This window comes from Parambassis ranga, chromosome 2 (assembly GCF_900634625.1).
Source record: "Parambassis ranga chromosome 2, fParRan2.1, whole genome shotgun sequence".
NCBI classification, from domain to species: Eukaryota; Metazoa; Chordata; class Actinopteri; family Ambassidae; genus Parambassis; species Parambassis ranga.
Window position 1 is genome coordinate 8,828,950 of NC_041023.1, and position 20,223 is coordinate 8,849,172.

General features: G+C 41.3%; 3 protein-coding genes and 2 long non-coding RNA genes across 5 annotated transcripts; 2 read left to right on the forward strand and 3 right to left on the reverse strand.

The window, feature by feature from the left end:
* Nucleotides 1-89: 89 nt before the first annotated feature.
* On the forward strand, nucleotides 90-3,817 carry klhl7 (kelch-like family member 7). The gene is made up of 12 exons (XM_028398623.1): nucleotides 90-528; nucleotides 638-740; nucleotides 1,061-1,154; nucleotides 1,258-1,382; nucleotides 1,466-1,641; nucleotides 1,744-1,918; nucleotides 2,034-2,176; nucleotides 2,281-2,521; nucleotides 2,643-2,844; nucleotides 2,957-3,054; nucleotides 3,166-3,349; nucleotides 3,440-3,817. The coding sequence occupies exons 1-12, from the start codon at nucleotides 403-405 to the stop codon at nucleotides 3,603-3,605; spliced, it is 1,833 nt and encodes a 610-aa protein (XP_028254424.1). The 5' UTR covers nucleotides 90-402; the 3' UTR covers nucleotides 3,606-3,817.
* A 165-nt stretch (nucleotides 3,818-3,982) lies between these two features.
* On the reverse strand, nucleotides 3,983-7,598 carry aste1b (asteroid structure-specific endonuclease 1b). Its single transcript, XM_028433788.1, has 7 exons — nucleotides 7,550-7,598; nucleotides 7,032-7,282; nucleotides 6,619-6,885; nucleotides 5,538-6,502; nucleotides 5,213-5,444; nucleotides 4,897-5,089; nucleotides 3,983-4,713 (listed from the first exon to the last, which is right to left on the reverse strand). Exons 2-7 carry the CDS (start codon nucleotides 7,267-7,269, stop codon nucleotides 4,383-4,385), a joined length of 2,226 nt encoding a protein of 741 aa, XP_028289589.1. The 5' UTR covers nucleotides 7,270-7,282; nucleotides 7,550-7,598; the 3' UTR covers nucleotides 3,983-4,382.
* Nucleotides 7,599-7,892: 294 nt separating this feature from the next.
* smarcc1b (SWI/SNF related BAF chromatin remodeling complex subunit C1b) lies at nucleotides 7,893-14,707 on the forward strand. Its single transcript, XM_028433776.1, has 28 exons — nucleotides 7,893-8,069; nucleotides 8,389-8,508; nucleotides 8,752-8,837; nucleotides 8,960-9,041; nucleotides 9,128-9,220; nucleotides 9,306-9,375; nucleotides 9,472-9,541; nucleotides 9,628-9,703; nucleotides 9,954-10,079; nucleotides 10,224-10,303; nucleotides 10,393-10,499; nucleotides 10,591-10,650; nucleotides 10,746-10,774; nucleotides 10,861-10,976; nucleotides 11,070-11,141; nucleotides 11,225-11,338; nucleotides 11,605-11,758; nucleotides 11,848-11,958; nucleotides 12,223-12,282; nucleotides 12,444-12,702; nucleotides 12,774-12,845; nucleotides 12,935-12,981; nucleotides 13,063-13,168; nucleotides 13,259-13,401; nucleotides 13,653-13,787; nucleotides 13,937-14,069; nucleotides 14,159-14,245; nucleotides 14,361-14,707. Exons 1-28 carry the CDS (start codon nucleotides 7,893-7,895, stop codon nucleotides 14,426-14,428), a joined length of 2,853 nt encoding a protein of 950 aa, XP_028289577.1. The 3' UTR covers nucleotides 14,429-14,707.
* Nucleotides 14,708-15,412: 705 nt separating this feature from the next.
* LOC114453868 (uncharacterized) lies at nucleotides 15,413-16,350 on the reverse strand. Its single transcript, XR_003672482.1, has 4 exons — nucleotides 16,276-16,350; nucleotides 15,939-15,993; nucleotides 15,641-15,741; nucleotides 15,413-15,504 (listed from the first exon to the last, which is right to left on the reverse strand). It is a non-coding gene; the product is annotated as an uncharacterized LOC114453868 (long non-coding RNA).
* Nucleotides 16,351-17,657: 1,307 nt separating this feature from the next.
* Nucleotides 17,658-18,704, reverse strand: LOC114453872 (uncharacterized). The gene is made up of 3 exons (XR_003672483.1): nucleotides 18,668-18,704; nucleotides 18,277-18,398; nucleotides 17,658-18,189 (listed from the first exon to the last, which is right to left on the reverse strand). It is a non-coding gene; the product is annotated as an uncharacterized LOC114453872 (long non-coding RNA).
* Between the last annotated feature and the right edge of the window lie 1,519 nt (nucleotides 18,705-20,223).

Here is a 20,223-nt window from a genome sequence, read left to right on the forward strand (position 1 = left end):
AACTATGAAAACGTACAAATCAGTTCCGCAATCCTGCCGGTGAATGTGTAATTTGTCATATCTGCCGATAGAGGGCGATGGCGCGTGTTTGTAACCCCCTGATACAAACCGCAGAAGAAGAACGGAAAACATTCAGAGCCCGACGTCCTGAGTTCTAGCTTTTAATACATGCATTAGCGAATATATTTTGTTATTATTTTTGGTCCTGTCAGCAAGTTATTTTCGCTCATCACAGAGAAGCTGTCGGCGGATTTTAAATTCATATATTTACAACGAACTGGCTGCTGTTAGCAAACTGTCAGTGGCTGAGAGGCAACAAAGAGACTGTAGCTGCACTCAGCTGGCAGTGGTGCTGAAAGAGTTGTTCAGTTTGAGTGAAAAGATATTAACAAACAAACTGACATGACTGGCAAGGCTTCTCCAGAGAAGGCATCAAGCTCCAAGAAGAAGAGTGAAAGAAAGTGTGCCAAAGAGGAGTACAAGCAGCTGTCCAGCATCATGGGGGTCATGAACAATCTGAGGAAACAGGTGTGTTTGTACGTGTGTGTGTGTGTGTAAGAGGGAGGAAAACAATAACATAGGACAGACCTGTATGAACTCCTGATAATCTGATAACTGTGTGTTCGTTTTTCCTCAGGGCACTCTCTGTGATGTGACCTTGGTGGTCCAGGGGAAACACTTTTCTGCCCACAGAGTCGTCCTTGCTGCTGCCAGCCATTTCTTCAGCCTCATGTTCACCAGTAAGTGTGATTGTGTGGTTTTATTATACAGTAATATTTGTAACAAGTGCTTCCACACACGCATACACACACAACCCATTCGATAGTATGAATGTGTTAAAAACAGGAACCAAGACATTGCTGTCATCAATAATTTCACCCAGTCATGTAGTATGTGGAAATGGGTAATACTAAATGATATGATTGTTATGAATAAAACCAGGTAAAATCATGGTGTATGGTTATAAATCCTTATTTATGCAGTTGTCATAATCCACCACACAGCCCAACATATTTGCTCATCAACAATGTTTATTAACGCCGTGCATTGTTTATTCCAGCCAGAATGATGGAGTCGATGTCACATGAGGTTGAGCTCAGAAGCGCTGAGCCAGAGATCATTGAGCTGTTGATTGAATTTATTTACACCGCACGGTAAGGATTTTGCATAACTGATGTGTCCATTATGACACATTTGAAATGTACATACCAGACCAGTGTGATTCTGCTGAACAGGTTGTGTGTGTGTGTGTTTCAGAATCTCAGTGAACAGTGGGAACGTCCAGTCTTTGCTGGATGCAGCTAACCAGTATCAAATTGAGCCTGTAAAGAAGATGTGTGTGGAGTTCCTGAAAGGACAGATAGATGCAACAAACTGCCTTGGTAACAACTCAAGTGCAAACACAGGTCTCTCGGTTATGTAATATGTTACATCATATGTATTCTTTTGTTCTGTGCTTCTGCAGGTATTTCAGCCCTTGCAGACTGCATGGACTGTCCAGAGTTGAAGGTAGCAGCTGAGGACTTTTTCCAGCTTCATTTCACTGAAGTTTATAAATTAGATGAGTTCCTTCAGCTGGATGTCACACAGCTCACACATCTACTACACCAGGACAAACTCACTGTGCGTGCTGAGGCCCAGGTACACATCCTTTCACTATATGCTTACGTTCTTTTTCGTATACTTTTCCCATGAATCTGTAACCACTACAACCAGTATGTGAACTGTTTTATTTTTGTTCAGATTTACGATGCTGCAATGCGCTGGCTGAAGTACGACGTGTGTAACAGACAACAGTACATGGTGGAGGTGTTGGGGTGTGTCCGCTTTCCTTTGGTCTCCAAAACATTCCTTTCCAAGACAGTGCAGGCTGAGCCCCTCATCCAAGACAACCCACAGTGCCTGAAGATGGTTATCAGTGAGTAGGAAGGGAGAGAAACACAAACTTAAAAAAGGGCATCTGGGGCATAATGCATGTACAAAACAATGTATTGTTAAGAAAGGCGCTGACAACATATGTGCTTTTGTCCAAGGTGGGATGCGGTACCACCTGCTATCACTGGAGGATCGGGAGGACCTAGGAGAGAGCAGCCGACCAAGGCGAAAGAAGCACGATTACCGCATTGCTCTGTTTGGAGGCTCGCAGCCTCAGTCCTGCCGCTACTTCAACCCCAAGGTACCAAGCTAACTTTTTAGCCACAGTGTAGTTTTAGATTTGACATTAATACATCATTCTGTTCTAACTATGATTATCAAGTACCTGTATGGCTTTCTTTGTAGGACACCAGCTGGACAGACATTCGCTGCCCCTTCGAGAAGCGCCGGGACGCCACAGCCATCTTCTGGGACAATGTGGTCTACATCTTGGGTGGCTCACAGCTCTTCCCAATCAAGCGCATGGACTGTTATAATGTTCTGAAGGACAGCTGGTACTCCAAGCTGGGTCCACCCACTCCTCGTGATAGCTTGGCTGCCTGTGCAGCCCAGGGCAAGATCTATACCTCCGGGGGGTCAGAAGTGGGTGAGCATGGGAAAGAGGGACATATGAATATGACATGTGTAATTGGGTGTTTGTGTATATTTATCAAGTTTGGGAAAATGACCGCCCATGTTTAACTGCATTTAATTATGTGTGCAAACAGGTAGCTCGGCCCTGGACCTTTTTGAGTGCTATGACACAAGGACAGAGTCATGGCAGGTTAAATCCAGCATGCTCTTGGCACGCTGCAGTCACGGCTCTGTGGAGGCCAATGGGCTCATTTATGTTTGTGGAGGAACTGTGGGCAATAATGTCTCTGGGCGGATCCTCAGTAACTGTGAGGTCTACGACCCCAGCACACAACAGTGAGTCACATGCACATGCAGCCCTGTATAGGGTGTCTATGTTATATTAACAATCTTGGGACTAGATGTAGTAATATAATTGATCTGTTAGATTTCTGTTTTAATATTTCAGATGGAGGGAGTTGTGTGGCATGAGAGAGGCCAGGAAGAACCATGGGCTGGTGGTTGTCAACAACAGGATCTATGCAATTGGAGGGCAGGGGGCTTTGGGTAATATATCACTGCTGCGATTAGTACTGCAATAATATAATCGGAACGGTTGCACGTTATTGTAGCATGAATTTACTATAGCCGTAAGTGCTGTTTTTGTGTTTTGTCCAGGTGGACTGGACACGGTGGAATACTATGATATTGCCAGCAATGAGTGGCGTGCTGCCTCACCGATGCCATGGCGGGGTTTAACAGTGAAGTGCGCTGCAGTTGGTGGTGTCATCTATGTGCTGGCAGGGTTCCAAGGTGTGGGGAGGCTCGGACATGTCCTGGAGTACCATACGGAAACTGATAGGTTAGTGTAGTGTAACTTCATATGAGTAATGAATAGTTAAAAGTAAACAATGTGAAGTCGTTCTCATGTTTGTTGTCTGACATCAATTAGGTGGGTGACTTGCAGCAAGGTGCGAGCATTTCCCGTCACCAGCTGCCTGATCTGTGTGGTCGACACATGTGGAGTCAACGAAGACGAAGACATGGACCTTATAGACTCTCAGCCACACGCTGCATCCACAGCCTCTTCATCTGCCTCAACTTCATCATCTTCATAGGACATGAGGCAGGTACAGAGTTGATAACTTTTACTGCGACAGCCACAGAGCTGTTTTATGCGAGTCTTGTCAGGAAAAGTCGTTTGATGCCTGAACTGCTCATACTGAATTTGAAAATGTGTGTTTGTATGAGGCAGCAAACTGGTCTTTAACTATGTGATGTAGGTCTTAAAGTGCCAGTGGGACACAGACCACATGTTTTTGTTTGATGAGAAAGGGTTCTGAAACTAAGATAATTTTTTATGACAAATGTTTTTTCTTTGTCTTTAAACTGTTAATAAAAAACTGTTTTTTTAACCTGTTTTTGCTTTGACATCAAGCAGTGGTGGAACAAGTTTGATAGGGTTGTATTATAATAATGCCACTGAAATGTTCTGTAATGTTGCATAAACATTTTAAATGTATGCCAAGTTACAAGTAAAAAATAGAATAAGGTAATTAAAAAATAGATTTCAGTTACATCTTTCATATATAAAGATCATCAGAACAAAGCAAAGTTGCAAATTCATAAATATTAAGGTACAAATTACATCAAATTTCTGAGGTTGACATTAGCTGCCGTACAACTGGTCAACAGATCAGATCAAATTAGGCATTTAAGTGTGCTGACATAATTGAATGAAGCAGGCTAAAACTATTACATGAATTTGATTGAGATTACTATGATAAAAGCTATTATGAATCTGCTGTAATATGGTAAGAGTGAGGTTTGACATCACTTAACTTTGAAGACATTTAAATGTTAAAAGCACTCAGATATAACTGAGGAAGATTAAGTTAGTGAACATAGTCATCACTATAGTCTTCCTCCTCCAGAAGGAGAGCAAATCTGTTGTTCATCTCCTCTGCATCTGGCCCCCAACCCTGACCCCCTCTTCCTCTTCCTCTTCCGCCTCCCCCTCTTCCTCTCCTTCCCCGACCTCTGCCTCTCCCCCTTCTCCCTGAAGCCGTGGAGGTGGGGTTGGCTTTTGAACTGCAGTTCTTAACATCATCCAGCAGAGAGGCGTAGAGTTGTCCAGACAGGGGCCTTCCAGCAAGCAGTGCTTCAACAGTTTGGCCACGTTTTAGATACCTGAGTAGGCCGTGCACCAAGGTACCTCTGTACAGCCTAAGAGACACAGGCACGAAGGAAGAAACCAAAATTCAGAAATGTAACACAATTTATCAAAATTTCAAGATAGAATTTGTCTGGCCACACTTAAATCACTCTTTACACCAATACAGGCTAAATACAATTGTCAAGCAATAATTTGTCAGATAAAAGTTAATATGTAGCTAGGCTATGATTTACCATGACAGATGGGGCTCAGGCAAAGGCAGGAGCAATAGCTGATTGAGACAAAGTGCGCTCCAGAGACAGGACTGCCATTGGCTCAGACTGTGAGCTGCTCCAATATCAACACCGCGTCTCTCTCCCGGTCTCACGCGTTGTTGATCCAGCAGTGCGCACACATTGCGCTCACTAGCCCAGTTTAGCTGTGGGACTGGAACATTGGATCACTTACATCAATTAAAAGTGAATCACCATTAAAATGGTATCAATGTTCGTTTTAGTCTTCTTAAATTTGTGGAAAACTTGAGAGCTAGAGTATTCTGGCATGACTAACCAGTATGTTGGTAGCTGGTAGCTCCAGGCTGGTTGTTCTGGTACACCTCTCCATAAACCATGCCTAACACCAAGGCTTGTAGCTGTGGCTGTGAGGGTGTTGGGGTGGCCTCTCGCAGCCAGTATCCCGTCACTGCTACAACCAGCTGCAGGTGAGGAGGAACAGGTGCTAGAGCAGACTCCTTCGCTCCCAGAACTTCTAACAGGACACCAAGTCGCGCTGGCACAGGGGCCTCAATAAAATTAAGGAACATTTACAAATAGAATATAGATTATTACAATGGCTTAAAAACCTCATAATGTTGATAAAATTAAACTATGTTTACCTGACCAAGTTTATCCAGGTGTATTGTGGTTCTGGGAGGAAGTGCCTCTACTTGGTTTTTCTGATAGTTTAGGTCCACACGGTCATACTCTTCCACAAAAGTGGGAGCGCTCATGCCCTGAGCTGCACAAGCACCATGTTGCATATTGAATCCTGTGTTGACACCCTGTTGTGAGGGTGAAATGTGGCCCTGAACCCTGCCTCCAACCCCCCTTCCTCCTTGCCCTCTCCCACCTCTCATTCTGTGATTGATGCCCTGCATTTGGACATCCTGTGGTCCCTTCACCGGCTGAAGTACAATCCCATATAACGCTTGGCGTATGGACCTAGAACTACAGTGGCTGCTGGCTAGCTTACAATTCTCCACCTGCGGGACGAGGAGAACTCTGTGCAACACCAAAGCATCCACCACCTGGGGAGCAAGCAGTCCCTTTGCTGCAGCCAGCAACAAGCACTCTGGCAGTTGTGTGAACCCAGGGGACTGCCAACCTGGAGCTGCCTTACCCTCAGAGAACCAGCGTGCTAGGGAGCTCGGAGGTTTAATTCTGTACTCCTGAATCCCTGCCCAAAGCTGGGAACTAAGGCTGCTCTTCTGCCCTCTTCTGCTGTGGCTGCCTTCCTCCCCCATTAGCTCATTCATTTCCTCTATGGCCTTTCCTGCACATGTAAAAGAGGACAGCCAGAGCAGGATGCCCTCAATAGGGGAAATGGGTGCTCTACCTTTACCCCTGCCACCACCTCTTACTGACCCACCCAAATCTAACAGAGCAAGAGCTTTTTCAGCTTCTTTTGGGATTCCATAGTCATTACCGGCCAAGACAGCACACAATGACAGTAACTCCTGGTTCAAAACCCCAAACGAGCAACACAAACGGCTAGTGGTGTAGCGCCGAGCTGGAATGTAGCGTTGAGAGGCTTTACCATTCAGGTTGTTCCACTGGAAAAACCGAAATGGCAGGTAACCACCTAAGATAGGAAAACAAAGCACATACACACACAAATGTAATACATAACATGTGCAATGAGGAGGTTGACTTTTTGATCTTTGTTGAAGAAAATAGTCCTGTTGCTATGATCCTTACCTGGAAGGTCAAAAATATAGAAGTCACTGTCATAAGACAGCACTGGGCAGTTCCACTGGTGAGCCAAACATGCAATCTCCCAGTCCGCCTCAGCTGGGCACTGTACCACTGGGACCCCTCTCTGGATGAGAATCTGAATAAAGACATTTCTGGCAAGGATGGGGAGAACAGAGCCATTGTGGCCACGAGAGAGGCTGTCTGCCTCCTTTATCTTGGACTGCAGACGCTGTCGCAGAGTAGAAAACTTCTTGTCACTGGGATCTGTCCCTTTAGATCATAAAAACAGACGGAAATTACATGTTGGTAGATGTTCCAGCTGTTACTTTTGACAAGAACTATTCACTATCACAAAAAATACATTATTTAACTAAAAATTGAAAGACAATTGTGTTGCAATTGTGAAGCAACTTTACCTCCATCCAGTACCACATATGGCTGGATGTTGCAATCTGACAAGGCAGAGAAGAACTGAGTGACCAAGTCAGCAAATTCATCATAGTCCCCTCCGTGCTGCTGATCCAACCCGTGGTTGAAGTAAAGGCGGAAATACAGACAGCAGCCATCAATAACCAGGCGACTGTCTCTGAATTTCACATCTTGGAAGTAATGTCTGTTCCCCTCCACTAAAGTGGTCAGACCCTGGACACCCATGGGATTTCAGGGCCTGCAGGAAACCATGAAGCGAATAAGATAACCATGTTGCAGGGCAGCCTATGTGCATCTGTTACATAAAGCAATAACATAAATGGTTTGTTTTTCCAACTGTCTGCGGGACAATTGAGACACAACGGAAATGAATGCAACAGATTATATAAAGTCCCTGCAAATAATTTAACCGTGAACAATGTTATTTTCTACTATATATTGTGTAATGTAAGGTATTTTTTTTAAATAAGACAATTAAAAAACTAAAGAATGCTACAACACTAACCTTTTAGCTTTGGTACTTCTAGCCTGTTTTCATGTGACGAAATTACTTCCTTATGTGATATTTCAAAATAAAAGAACTAGCATGTAAGAAAGGTGTGTTTACTGAAGCACATACAATGACAGTTTGTTTATTTTACATAAATATTACTACAATTCAACAAAGAACAAAATACAAATGTTAAACTCTCCATAATAAAAAAATAAGGAAGAGTTAAAAAATAAAAAAACTTTTATGTCGAATACTGACAATGTCGTTACCTCTCGCGAGAGAAAGCGAGAACACATTTGCTAGCGAGCGCGCTAGCCAGTTTTGTTTCTCCGTTTGAGATTAATCTCGTTTTATTATGGCCACAATGTCAGGAGGAACAAATCTCGGGATTCCCGGGACAAGCCAAGGCAGTTCTGGAGCATTCGCGCACCGGAAAAAAGACAGCAGCCCGTCCGCAAGGTTCTGGGAGAGTCCGGATACTTTAGCCCAGCTGGAGGTGGTGCGACAGTGGATCGGGAAGCACTACAAAAAGGTAGTTAGCTAAATAGGAAGCTAGTCACAAGCTAGCCGCCCCCTGCTAGCAATAGCTCACACTGTAAACAAACATCTCAAGCTGTATAACGGTATTAGTACAGTGGTGAATAAAATCTGTGTAATCAAGTTACAGAGCTGTAATTAATTAATATAACATTTTTTAAAATCAATGAATTGCATATATAGCTCAATCGTATTGAGTGTTCACCAATATTCAACTACAGGACTCGGCAAAATGCAGTAATGTAACTGATTATAATTAAACTTATGAAGTAAAACAGTTTACTAATTTCTTTCCGAATGTCTGTGTCTATTAGTATTTGTTGGTGGATGCCCCATCTTGTCAGGCTCTGGCTGCAGTCACTCTACAGCTTCTGCAGTTTCAAGAGGATGCTTTTGGCCGACAGGCGCCCAGTCCTGCCCTCACCAAACTGCCTGTAAGTCTCTTTGTTACACTGATAAGATGAAACATCGTCCTTTGGACAAACCACCACAAGTCTCCTCCTCTCTCCATGGATGGTTCTGTAGTGTTGTGGGTAGCCTTACTGGATTATTTATATTATGTAAATATTTCTCCTTAAAATTAAATCTGTGAAGACAGACACAGTAAACTTGAAACTTTAATACTTGCTAGACAAAAGAAACTCTAAAACAGTGTTGATTTGCTAATGTATCTGTAGGCACAGTGCTTTCTGGACTTGAGACCAGGAGGTGGACTCTGCCACATTCTTGGAATGGCCTACAAGTTCAAAGTTGAACAAGGCTGGTGGGTTGCAAACGTCCTATGTCTTTCAATTTCACAATAGCATCACTCCCACAAACCTATCTATCAGATTACTCATAACCGTATACTTACTGTCTCTCTGTTCCCTTCCTACCTTAATGCAGGCGAAGGTTTGATTTGCAGAATCCATCAAGAACTGAGAGGAATGTGGAGATGTTTGGTACAATTGAAAAAGCACTGATTCAGGTAACATGATATATGAATGCACACATTTTCATACACATCAAGTATTTTTCATTGACGGATTTGTGCTTAAATGTTTCTTTGAACAGAATAACTGTATGTCACAGCCTGTGGTATATCTGGACCCTACAGTGGATCCAGAGCTGGCTAGCAGACTGACTGGTATCATCACAAAGCACCAGGTAAGGTGTTGTAGATGTGGTTATAAGTATACACATGAGTGAATAGAAAATTCACTGTTATTTATTCATTTTATCCTTACCACAGGGTACTATTATTGAGGACAGAACACTTGCCAGTCATCACATCTATGCCTTACCTGCTTCTACAGATGAGGGTCAGCTAATAATTTGCACATTTGTGTGTTTCTTAAAACTAGAAGGCCTCATACTAACCCAGCTTAAATATGTTTTCTGCACACATTCTTTTTCAGATGAGTGGATGCGTCCTGTCATGCGGAAAGACAAGCATGTCTTGGTGCACTGGGGCATGCACCCTGACAGGTAAGACACAAGCAAACGCACACACACAGATGCTCACAGCTGGACAGAACTAGACTGACATGACATCTCTTGTCTCTTCATTACAGTTATGACAGCTGGCTGTCCTCAAGTGACGTTGAAGGAGAAGTTGAAGAACTGCCACACGTAGAAAGGCCATGGAGGGTTAGTGTTGTAGCACACAGTAATTATGAATGTTTTTGTAGTAGACACAAAAAGCATTGAGGAAGTTTGGGAACAGGAACAGAGTGCAGACTGTGAATAATGGATGGTTTTATATAATACCACCTAAAATATTAAAATAGCAGCTAAGTGAAGCCAATAATCTACCAAAGGCATCTTTTACCGATATATGTTAATATTTATAAGACATACAGTCACTTATTATGGTCATTATATGTGTGTTTTGTTCCAGGTCCACGCTGGCTGGGTTCTGGACACCGATGTTTTCAATGAGTGGATGAATGAGGAAGACTATTGTGTGAATGAGAGGAATTTACCAATAATCCTCCGTCAGCGTATTCACCTCCAAGACCACCAGGTTTGTACAAAGATTTCTATAGCTTACAACTGATGTAACATGTAATTCTCTAGTGAAGCATTTTGTCCTCTTCAAGATGCCCATATTGATTTTGTTTAGAATAACCTGAATTTTGTATCTCCATCTATTCCTACAATATCATAGGACTCAAAGTCCACCCCTTCCAAAAAGAGAAGACGGTCCCCCTCTCCTCCCTCTGATGGCAGGAAGAAAGGAAAGAAGGGGTAAGACACAAGTGTTTTTTGTCCAGAGTTATAACTCTGCTTTAGTGCCACTGTGCCCAGTTTCAGAACTGATTTGTTTTCTCACACAGGAGAAGGCGTGGACAACCAGAGGAAGAGCCCGAAGAGGACTTGACCAAAGACATGGAAGACCCTACCCCTGTGCCTAACATGGAGGAGGTCATACTACCCAAGAATGGTAAAACACACCAAGAATGTATTTCTCATAAAGGTGCTTCAGTGTGTTATATTTGTTTACTAAGCTGTTTGTAATTTCTTACTTCGCGTAGTTAACCTGAAGAAAGACAGTGAGAATACTCCTGTGAAAGGAGGGACCATGACTGATCTGGGTGAGCTTACTTGAGCTAAAACAATTTTTAGTGTGTAATTTTTCTCTTGTTTGTGTGAACACATTTTCAAGCTCTTCTTGCTGTCTCTCTTTCAGATGAACCAGAGGATGACTTCGCAGGAAGGGTAGATCTATCATTTCTCAGTTGTGGAGTTGTCGCATCTCTACTGTAAAATGAGTTATTAACATCTTTCTTTGTATGTGTGTCTAGGAAGATGAGGAGGGAAGAGGCGAGATCCCACGTTTCTCAGAGGGGGAGGACAGTATCACAGAACAAACTCATCATATTATAATACCCAGTTACACATCTTGGTTCAATTACAACAGGTAAACAAACACACATTTGTGTTGACATGGACTAGACATGTATCGCTTCATCATTATTTTATACCAACAATCCTTCCTGTTCATGATGTCCAGCATTCACTCGATTGAGAAACGTGCACTGCCTGAATTCTTCAATGGAAAGAACAAATCAAAATCTCCTGAAATGTGAGTACTGCTGAAGTTTGGATGTTACTGTGAACTTAAATGATGAGGACTTCCCTTAGTGTGATCTTCTGTGTGCTTTGCAGCTACCTGGCATATCGTAACTTCATGATCGACACGTACCGGCTCAACCCCCAGGAATACCTCAGTTCAACGTCCTGTAGACGCAACCTCACTGGAGATGTTTGTGCTCTCATGAGGTACAACTTAGTGTGTGGGTGCTGCCATGCAACTGCTGCAACTGCTAAATTAGGTGTTCTGAGTGGGTGTTCAGCTTTGTGACCGTGATAATGAATTAAATCTGTTAATGCTTGGAAGGAATGCACAGTATGTGGTGTAGTTTAAAAGCAACTTAAAGTGGCTCACGCTGATTTATCAGGTTATTTACATTTTATCACCCATGGAGGTAGTTTTAGTTGCAACAATGTGGAATTAATATGAAGAAATGGTCTCTTTTTGTGTCCAGGGTGCATGCACTTTTGGAGCAGTGGGGTTTGATTAACTACCAAGTGGATGCAGAGAGCAGACCCCTTCCTATGGGACCTCCACCCACCCCACATTTTAACGTACTGGCTGACACACCCTCTGGGCTGGCCCCCCTACAACATAGACCCCTACAGGTTTGTGTAGCCATTGTCACACAGAGATCAAGGCTTTAAAACGTTTTGTATCACCTGCAACATCTCCTCATAAGCACTTATTCTTGCAGGTGTCGGCATCGCAGCACATGTTGTATTTCCCAGAAAAGAGCAGAGAGAAGCCTTCAGACTGCCAGAACTTCGGACTGCGCACTGACATCTACACCAAGAAGCACCCTAAGGTTTCACACAGTTACCAGTACAAACATGCTGAAAAGGACATCTGTGTCACACAGTGTAGATTTAAACATATATATACAATGTCTGCCAGTTCATGTTATCACATGTTCAAAGTGGTTTTATGCATTTACTCAATTTGAAATATCTTTATCAGTTGTCCTGTGTGATGTAAGATGTTACTGTTATTATTTGTAGATTAAGTTCAATTTCTGGAATAAAGTGTCAAATGTTATTTTTATTCATCTTAAACTGTTTGCTCTTCTCAGACAAAAGGAGCACTCGCAGGCAGAGAATGGACAGAGCAGGAAACGCTCTTGCTCCTGGAGGTAAGACAATTATTTCTTCTTTCTGTCTACCTTACACATGACTGACCGACTTTCCTAAACTGGGAAAAGTTTATTTTTTATTTATGAACCCTTTACGTAAGCCTTACAGCTCAAAGCTGCTTGCTCTCTGCCTTACATCTTCTCCTGTCTTTATCTCTCAGGCTTTAGAGGTTTACAGAGATGACTGGAACAAAGTATCAGAGCATGTGGGTTCCAGAACACAGGATGAATGTATCCTCCACTTCCTTCGTCTGCCTATAGAAGATCCTTACCTGGAAGATTCTTCAGCCTCTCTGGGCCCATTGGCATATCAGCCCGTGCCTTTCAGCCAGTCGGAGAACCCCGTCATGAGTACTGTGGCCTTCCTAGCGTCTGTGGTGGATCCACGTGTGGCGTCGTCTGCAGCTAAGGCTGCACTGGGTACGTGCTGGATTTTTGTGTAGTCCAGGTTAAGGTTATAACATGTAGTGACTGGTTATCTTTGTCTTCAGAGGAGTTCTCCCGAGTGCAAGAAGAATCGGTAATTAAAGTTTCTGAAATGACAAACCAGCCAGAGAAAGCAGGTATGAGTAAATGCATTTGTACCTAATTCCACAGTGTGTCTCACATTGCTGTTTGTAATCCCTTCTTTTTTTCCTTCCGCATCTTACAGAATCCATGGATGCAGAAAAACTGGAGACAAACTCCAACCCTCATCAGGCAAATGCACCACACAGTAGTGTTAGTAATTTGTATTGCTTAATGTGAATGTATGTGTGTGAACATTTGGATCTTTTTTAGGCTGTAGGGATGGATGGACTCAAGGTGGAATCCGGTGGGCCACAAGACGAGGTAGAACGAGTCAAAAGGGAACATGCTGAGAACATACTTGGCGAAGATAGAGACGGTAAATATGCACAAATCTGTAAATAGGCACTGCATGTATATGTGTGTGTGCATGGCTAGTTACATTAACAAACTTCTTTCTGTAATTCAGGACAGGGAGATGACGACGACAGCATAGGACAACGTGAAGCAGATGGGGATGAGGGAAGGAAGGTGATGGAGCTAGATTTGGTGGAGAGCAGCGTTACCACGGCAGCAGCTTCTGCTCTGGCCTCAGCTGCCACAAAGGCTAAGGTATAGGCCACCCCCCCTGCTTTAAAACAGAGCAATCACATCACATGAACATGCAGTGTTGAAATGAGTGTCAGTTTAAGTTGGAGCTTTTTTTTTTTTTAGATGTACTGTCTCCTAGCAACCAAAACAGGCTCCATCTTGGAGACCACTTAGACACACCACTGCCTTGTACACATACTTGACACAAATATAAGCAGTACATTATTCATCCTCCTCCAACTATCATCAACTTTTTTCTTCTGTATTTGTAGCACTTGGCAGCGGTAGAGGAAAGAAAGATCAAATCCTTGGTGGCTCTGCTTGTTGAGACCCAGATGAAAAAGTTGGAAATCAAGCTCAGACATTTTGAAGAGCTGGAGACCATCATGGACCGTGAGAAAGAGGCTGTGAGTGAACTTTACATCTTCTGTAATTGCTGCACTTTTTTTTTTATTAGCTGAAAATCTACTTTCCACTGCACTATGTCTAGAAGCGATAAGAAGTCAAGCTTAATTCAGCAATACCTAACGTCTGTGTGTGTTTTTGTGTCATGCAGTTGGAGCAGCAGCGGCAACAGCTCTTAGCAGAGAGACAGACTTTCCACGCTGAACAGCTGAAACAGGCAGAGATGAAGGTTCGCCAGCAGAGGGAGCAGCAGGGGCAGGCGGGTTACACAATGCAGCATTCAGGTCTGGATACACAAACACCTACACAGAAACTTTAACATCTGCGAAGAAATGACACGCCCACAAATCATGTTAACCCTTCTATAACACAGGTCAGTCCATTCCAAACCGAATGCTGTCTGCTGGAGGAACTGCCCAGACCATGGCCCCGCGACACCCAGGAGCTCCAAATGGCATGTGTGAGTATTTTCTACTGTAACTATAGGCTTAAGAGGAAAGATTAAAAGTATTCTACATATTTGGTCTGAATTCATGTGTGTGATGATACACTAACTTCTTCTGTTACTGTCTCAGACCCGTCCTCACAGCCTGATGGGATAGCGTCTGCTCAGACCGGTCCTCCACCATCCGGTCACAGCTGAAGTGATGACAAAACCAGGCACAAACGTACCAGTCCTCTTTTAGTAAAGAAACACTGGCATAAATGTTTAAGACCTGCTTAAAATGAAGTCTGTAACTCTTCAATATTCACACGTTTATAGAAGGCTGAAGGCTTCACAAGCACATAAACACAGTTGATGTGCGTTTGGTCAGCAGCTCAGTCCGTCTAGTATCTGTGAGAATTTGTGCTCTGATGTCAGAGTTGAGAAATCTGGAGAAAGAACTCGACTCATTAAAGGTTGCTTTTATATGAAATGAAAGGTTTTATCCTCTGATCTATTTTCGTTGTGTGTGTGTGTGTGTGTGTGTGTGTGTGTGTGCATGTATATTATGCATTTAAGTAGAAACAAATACCCTCAATACTAAACAATTGAAAACAACAGCTAAATGATCAAACAAACATTGGAAAATAAACTAAACAGCAAAATTTGTCAAAATAAGAATGAATAACAAAAATCCAAGATACACAAGAACACAGTCTATTGTTTTGTATTAGATCATAGAATTCATTAACCATTTTTCTAAAAGCAATACTTTGCATATACTATATACATTTTTGTGTTTTTTTTGGCTTTTTTCTCTCACATTTGACTGAAGCAGCAGTATCTCAGAAGTAATTTATCTACTGGTCAACTTAGTTTCCATTTTGACACAATTGGTGACATTAACTTTTTTCCAGCTTTATAAATACCAATGAAAATGAAAGTATCAGCAACGGTATGAAGAATAATGTCAATATTTAGAAAGTACAGCCATGTAGCTTATGTGTACACAGAATATAAACAGTGAAATTGGATGCATCATCTTGTCACTTTGGAGCTGTGAGGCAATCTTTTTGAGTCTTGTTATCAATTACTTTTTAGTTCTTGGGATAGCTTAATGTTTATTTTCAAAATATATATGCTATAAATCTGTTTATTGTCTGCAGTATGTAGCATATAGAAAATCACAAATTTCCCAAAAAATGAACAAGAAATTACAGATTTTAATTTTAGATTTAATTGATCATCATGGTTTGTTTCTGAGGTTTTGCCTCAAGCTGCATGATTCTTGTTTCCTGAAATGAAAGCAAAGAAATTGAAACACTACATGATTGATGTTGATTATTGACTATACTATTTGACTAATAGTATAATTAAATATATTCGATAAATTAGACTATTGATTTTCTTTAAAATTGTTAAATAGCTCACCGTTTGTGTAACGGTTGTAGAAATATAGTATTGCAGCTACAAGTGCAGCTCCAGCCACAATTTGTGGGCATGTGCTGATTGAAAGTCCAATAGCAAGTTTCCTGAAATAACAGACAAAACAGCAATTTTTCAGTAGTTATTGGATTATTTAAAATCAGTTGCGGTGTGTACTCCTAATCAGAAATACATTTCATTACTCCACATCAGATGAAATTTACACAAAAAAACAAACAATTACAAAGAAACAATAGTGCACTTATACAAACTTGTGTTCATTACGTTTCTCTAAATAACTTACGCCGCATTGGGATTCATCTTGCTGTCAGGGTAATGTGGACACAAACGTGGCAATTCTGAAATCAACAAGACCAAGGTTGATCAGTCAGTAACAGTACAAAAATGCTAAGTTAGGCTAGTCAAAAACATGCAGAGATCATACACAGAAGCAAGTCATTCACTTGAGACTCAGGGCTGAGGTAAAAAAGGTCAAGAAACAAACTGGTCATACAATAGAAACTCTAGGCTGAGATACAAAAAGCTAGAGCTAAGGCAAAGTCAAAAAACAAAAGCAATGGTCAAATACTTGACAATAAACATGAAAGAACAACACAAAAGGAACTCAAAAGACTACCAACCTGAATAACGCCGGGACTCGAAATGGCTTGACAGGAATACTCCGTGTAATGAAAGAAAGTTGTTCTTGCTCTGGATGCTTCTCTGAGCAGGTTTGGCAGGTTTAGCAGTTTAGGAGGACATTACGAAAACTGTTTCCAAAACAAATATGGGTATATAAATATATCTATAAACATGGGTAGATCAGTGGGAAAGAACCTGTGTACACTGTTCTGACTCATACTGAGGCTTTACCAAACTGATAGTATGAAGTAAAAAAGTTACGAAGAATAATGACACTGAGTAAAGTCTGAATTTCTACCAAATAAATTATTAAAAATTCGAAATGGTATCTGGAACTGAACTAAGGCGGTTCCATACTTCACGATAACAGAGAAACTGTTTCTTGCTCTCAGCATTCGAGAAGAAAATAACAAAAGGGAATAAAAAGAAGTAACACCCACAGTCCAGCACTCCAAACACTACACCATGAAGCCTAATCAGTAATTGGGCACAATTTCAGTGGCTGAGAAAAATAAAGTTAGGGGATCATTATCATAGAAGAAAAAGAGCACACCCTGCAGTTGTAAAAAAACTGCAACAAGTTCTTAAAAGCAGTGTAAAAATGCAAAGAAAGGTGCATTTTATGCGTATTTACTGCACATTTAACAGCGTCTTCTTTTTATTAAAAAGCGGCATAAAGAAAGAAGCATTAGAAAGTGGTGCTTTTCTGTCACTACTGGCTTGCCATACAAGTAGCTGTCATTGGTATGTGTCATTTCAATGTGTCCATACACTTTTCTTCTGGATATACTTTTTGAACTTGTTGTGAATACAGTCCTGTGTAGAAATTGTGATTTAGGATAAATCTGGTGCTAAAGTTCAGTATGTATTGCAGAGTTGGCACAAACACTCAATAGCAGCCAATAAATGAAACATGGCAACTGGTACAGATGTGATCATTTAACTTCACTTTAGCTTCTTTGCATTATGTTGTTGGTCATATTGTGACCTATCATATCCAGCATCAACCCTCCACAGTGTCCATGATCTGATCTGATATCTGTGAGAATTTGTGCTCTGATGTCAGAGTTGAGAAATCTGGAGAAAGAACTCGACTCATTAAAGGTTGCTTTTATATGAAACGATCTATTTTTGTTGTGTGTATGTGTGTGTGCATCTATATTATGCATTTGAGGAAAAACAAATCACTACATCACAACAATTTAAAATGACAGTTAAGTGATCAAACACACTTTGGAAACTGCACTGAAAACAAAAATTGTGACAATAAGAATGAATAATGAAAATCCAAGAGCAAACAGTGTATTGTTTTGCATTAGATTTTTCCAAAAGCAAATCATATACTTTTATGTTGATGTGTTTTTGTGTATTTTGTGGCTTATTTTCACTTGACAGAAGCAGAAATGTCACAAGCAATGACTCCACTTGTCAACTTAGTTTCCATTTTGACATAATTGGTGACTTCGCTGCAAAAACATGCAACATTTTATTAGTTTAATAACTTTTTTTCCAGCTACATAAATACCAATGAATCAGCAAAGGTCAATATTTAGAAAGTACAGCCAAGTAGTGGCTAATGTGTACACAGAAATGTCAACAGTGATACTCACTGTTAAATTATACGCAACATCTCTTGTTGGAGTGTCACTTTGGAGCAGTGAGGTGAAAAAGTTTTTCCAGATTTCCATTTTAGATGGTTTGTATGCTGGAGAGTTTCATGAAATCCATCCATTCATTTTCAACCACTTATCCGGGGCCGGGTTGCAGGGGCAGCAATCTAAGACTTCCCTCTCACCAGACACCTCCTCTTCCAGGGCAATCCTGAAGCTTTACCAGGCCAACACAGAGCGTCCTGGGTCTTCCCAGGGTTCTCTTCTCAGTGGGATATGCACACGTGCCCGTGTAGGAGGTTCCTGAAATGAAACAGCAACAGAAAAACACTGTAAATATTAAGTGTGTATTTGCAAATTGATTTTCTTTAAAATGGTTCAATAGCTCACCGTTTGTGTATATGTATATAATTGCTATTGCAGCTGCGGCTATCAACGCTATATCAGCAGTGGATATGCACACCGCTGTACATGTAATCACTGCAGCTCCGATTTTCACAGACAACGCGTTGCTGGAACAACAGAAAAAAAGTAGCACAACAATTTTACTGGATTATTTAAAATCAGTGGCCATCTGGCCATGGTGTGTAATCCTAATCAGAAATACATTTCATTAACTCATCAGAATTCAGAATTTTAACTGCATCAGAGGAAATTTAAATAAAAAAACAGAAATTACAGAGAAACAAGAGCACAGTTATAAATGTGTTCATTTTGTTTCTCCCCTGTTAATAATATTTCACTAATTAATAAAATTTCACTTAGAATAGAAGTTACTTACATGAATATAGGCATCTTGCTTCTTCACAGGTGCACTGTTTCCTCAGAATACGATACATCCCTTTATGTACTGTCCTCATCCTTGGTGTTATTATCTCTAAGATAACTATAGTAAATGATTCATTTGAAATCAAGGAGTTCCCCTCAAATACATTTTATATTATTATTATTTTGACATTTCACGGTCTGGGTCTTTAAATAGAGATGTGACATATTTTGACCTTAATAATATACAAAATACTTTCAGTATAACACCAATTTAAATATATTATTCAACACATTGCATGAACTTATTCACAGGTTAATTAGAAGCTTGTATAGCTGTTATTGAGGTCAGGTAATAAACATCTTTCTCTCAAGGGAACTGTGCCCATCTAGCTGCAGATAAAGAAAGTGAAACTTCATAAAAATATTGTTCATTGTATTATCTTAAATGTAGTGTAGGGTGTGATTTAGAGCATATCAGGTGCTAAAGTTCAGTATAAATTGCAGAGTTAGCACAAATACTCAATAACAGCCAATAAATGTAACATGGCAGCTGGTGAATCTTTTTAGTTTGTTCACTTTAGCTCCTTTGCATTATGTTGTTGGTCATATTGTGACCTATCATATCCAGCATCATCCCTTCACAGTGTCCATGACCGACAAGCTGATAAACATTATTATTGTGGAATGAGATTCAAACTATTTTTGGATGATGAAAAGAGAGAGACTGTGAAAAGACTGACGGCTGTATGGGTGCAGATATAGTTTAAATAGCATCCGTTCTTTCTCCCGGTGAATCTTGTGACATTCACAGACACACACAGAGTCAGCACTGGAGGTACTTTGGACATCCTGTCCACCCCTCACTGTTCAACGCAGGAACAGGATGGAAAAAGCAACGTGGCCCGAGTGCACAAACATGCACAAGGCACATGCACACACAGAGCGCTTGGCGTCGGCTAAGGTGTGCTATTCTCCCATTCTGCTTCTCAGTGCGATCCATCTGTTCGTCCTGCACAAGAAAACGCTTCCTCCCTTTCATCGCCACACAGTCTGCATGTAAAAGGCCAGATACTGGAATTAATTCAGTCGCCATGGAAAACATGAGAGTTGAAAGATAAATGTATGTGTGTGTATTATCTATCATGGTAGAAATGTGTGTGTGTGCAGGGATAGTAGGCGGGTGCGGAAGCAATTTTGTTCTGCTCTGTTTGGCACTGCATCAGTGAACATTTTCCTGTTTCCCAGTCTCTACCACTCTCCAGCTTCCCCTCTCTTCTGCACTCACCCAATCCCATCCATCCTCTGAATCCCATCACATGCACCTTCTACCTCTCTTGTGCCTTTGCCTCACTCACACTGTCAGCTTCTTCACATACAAAGCCCCTGCTCTTTAATGCTTTTTCTAGGAGTGATATTTTGTAGGATGGGGGAATGTGAGCTTGATGACACACAGTGGGCACAAAGCACAGCACAGCTAGGATCCATTAAGGATGAGAATCTGAGCAGTTTAGAAACAATAATTGTCTAATGTATTTGACATAATCCAATTTCAGAAGAGTGGGTAGTCGG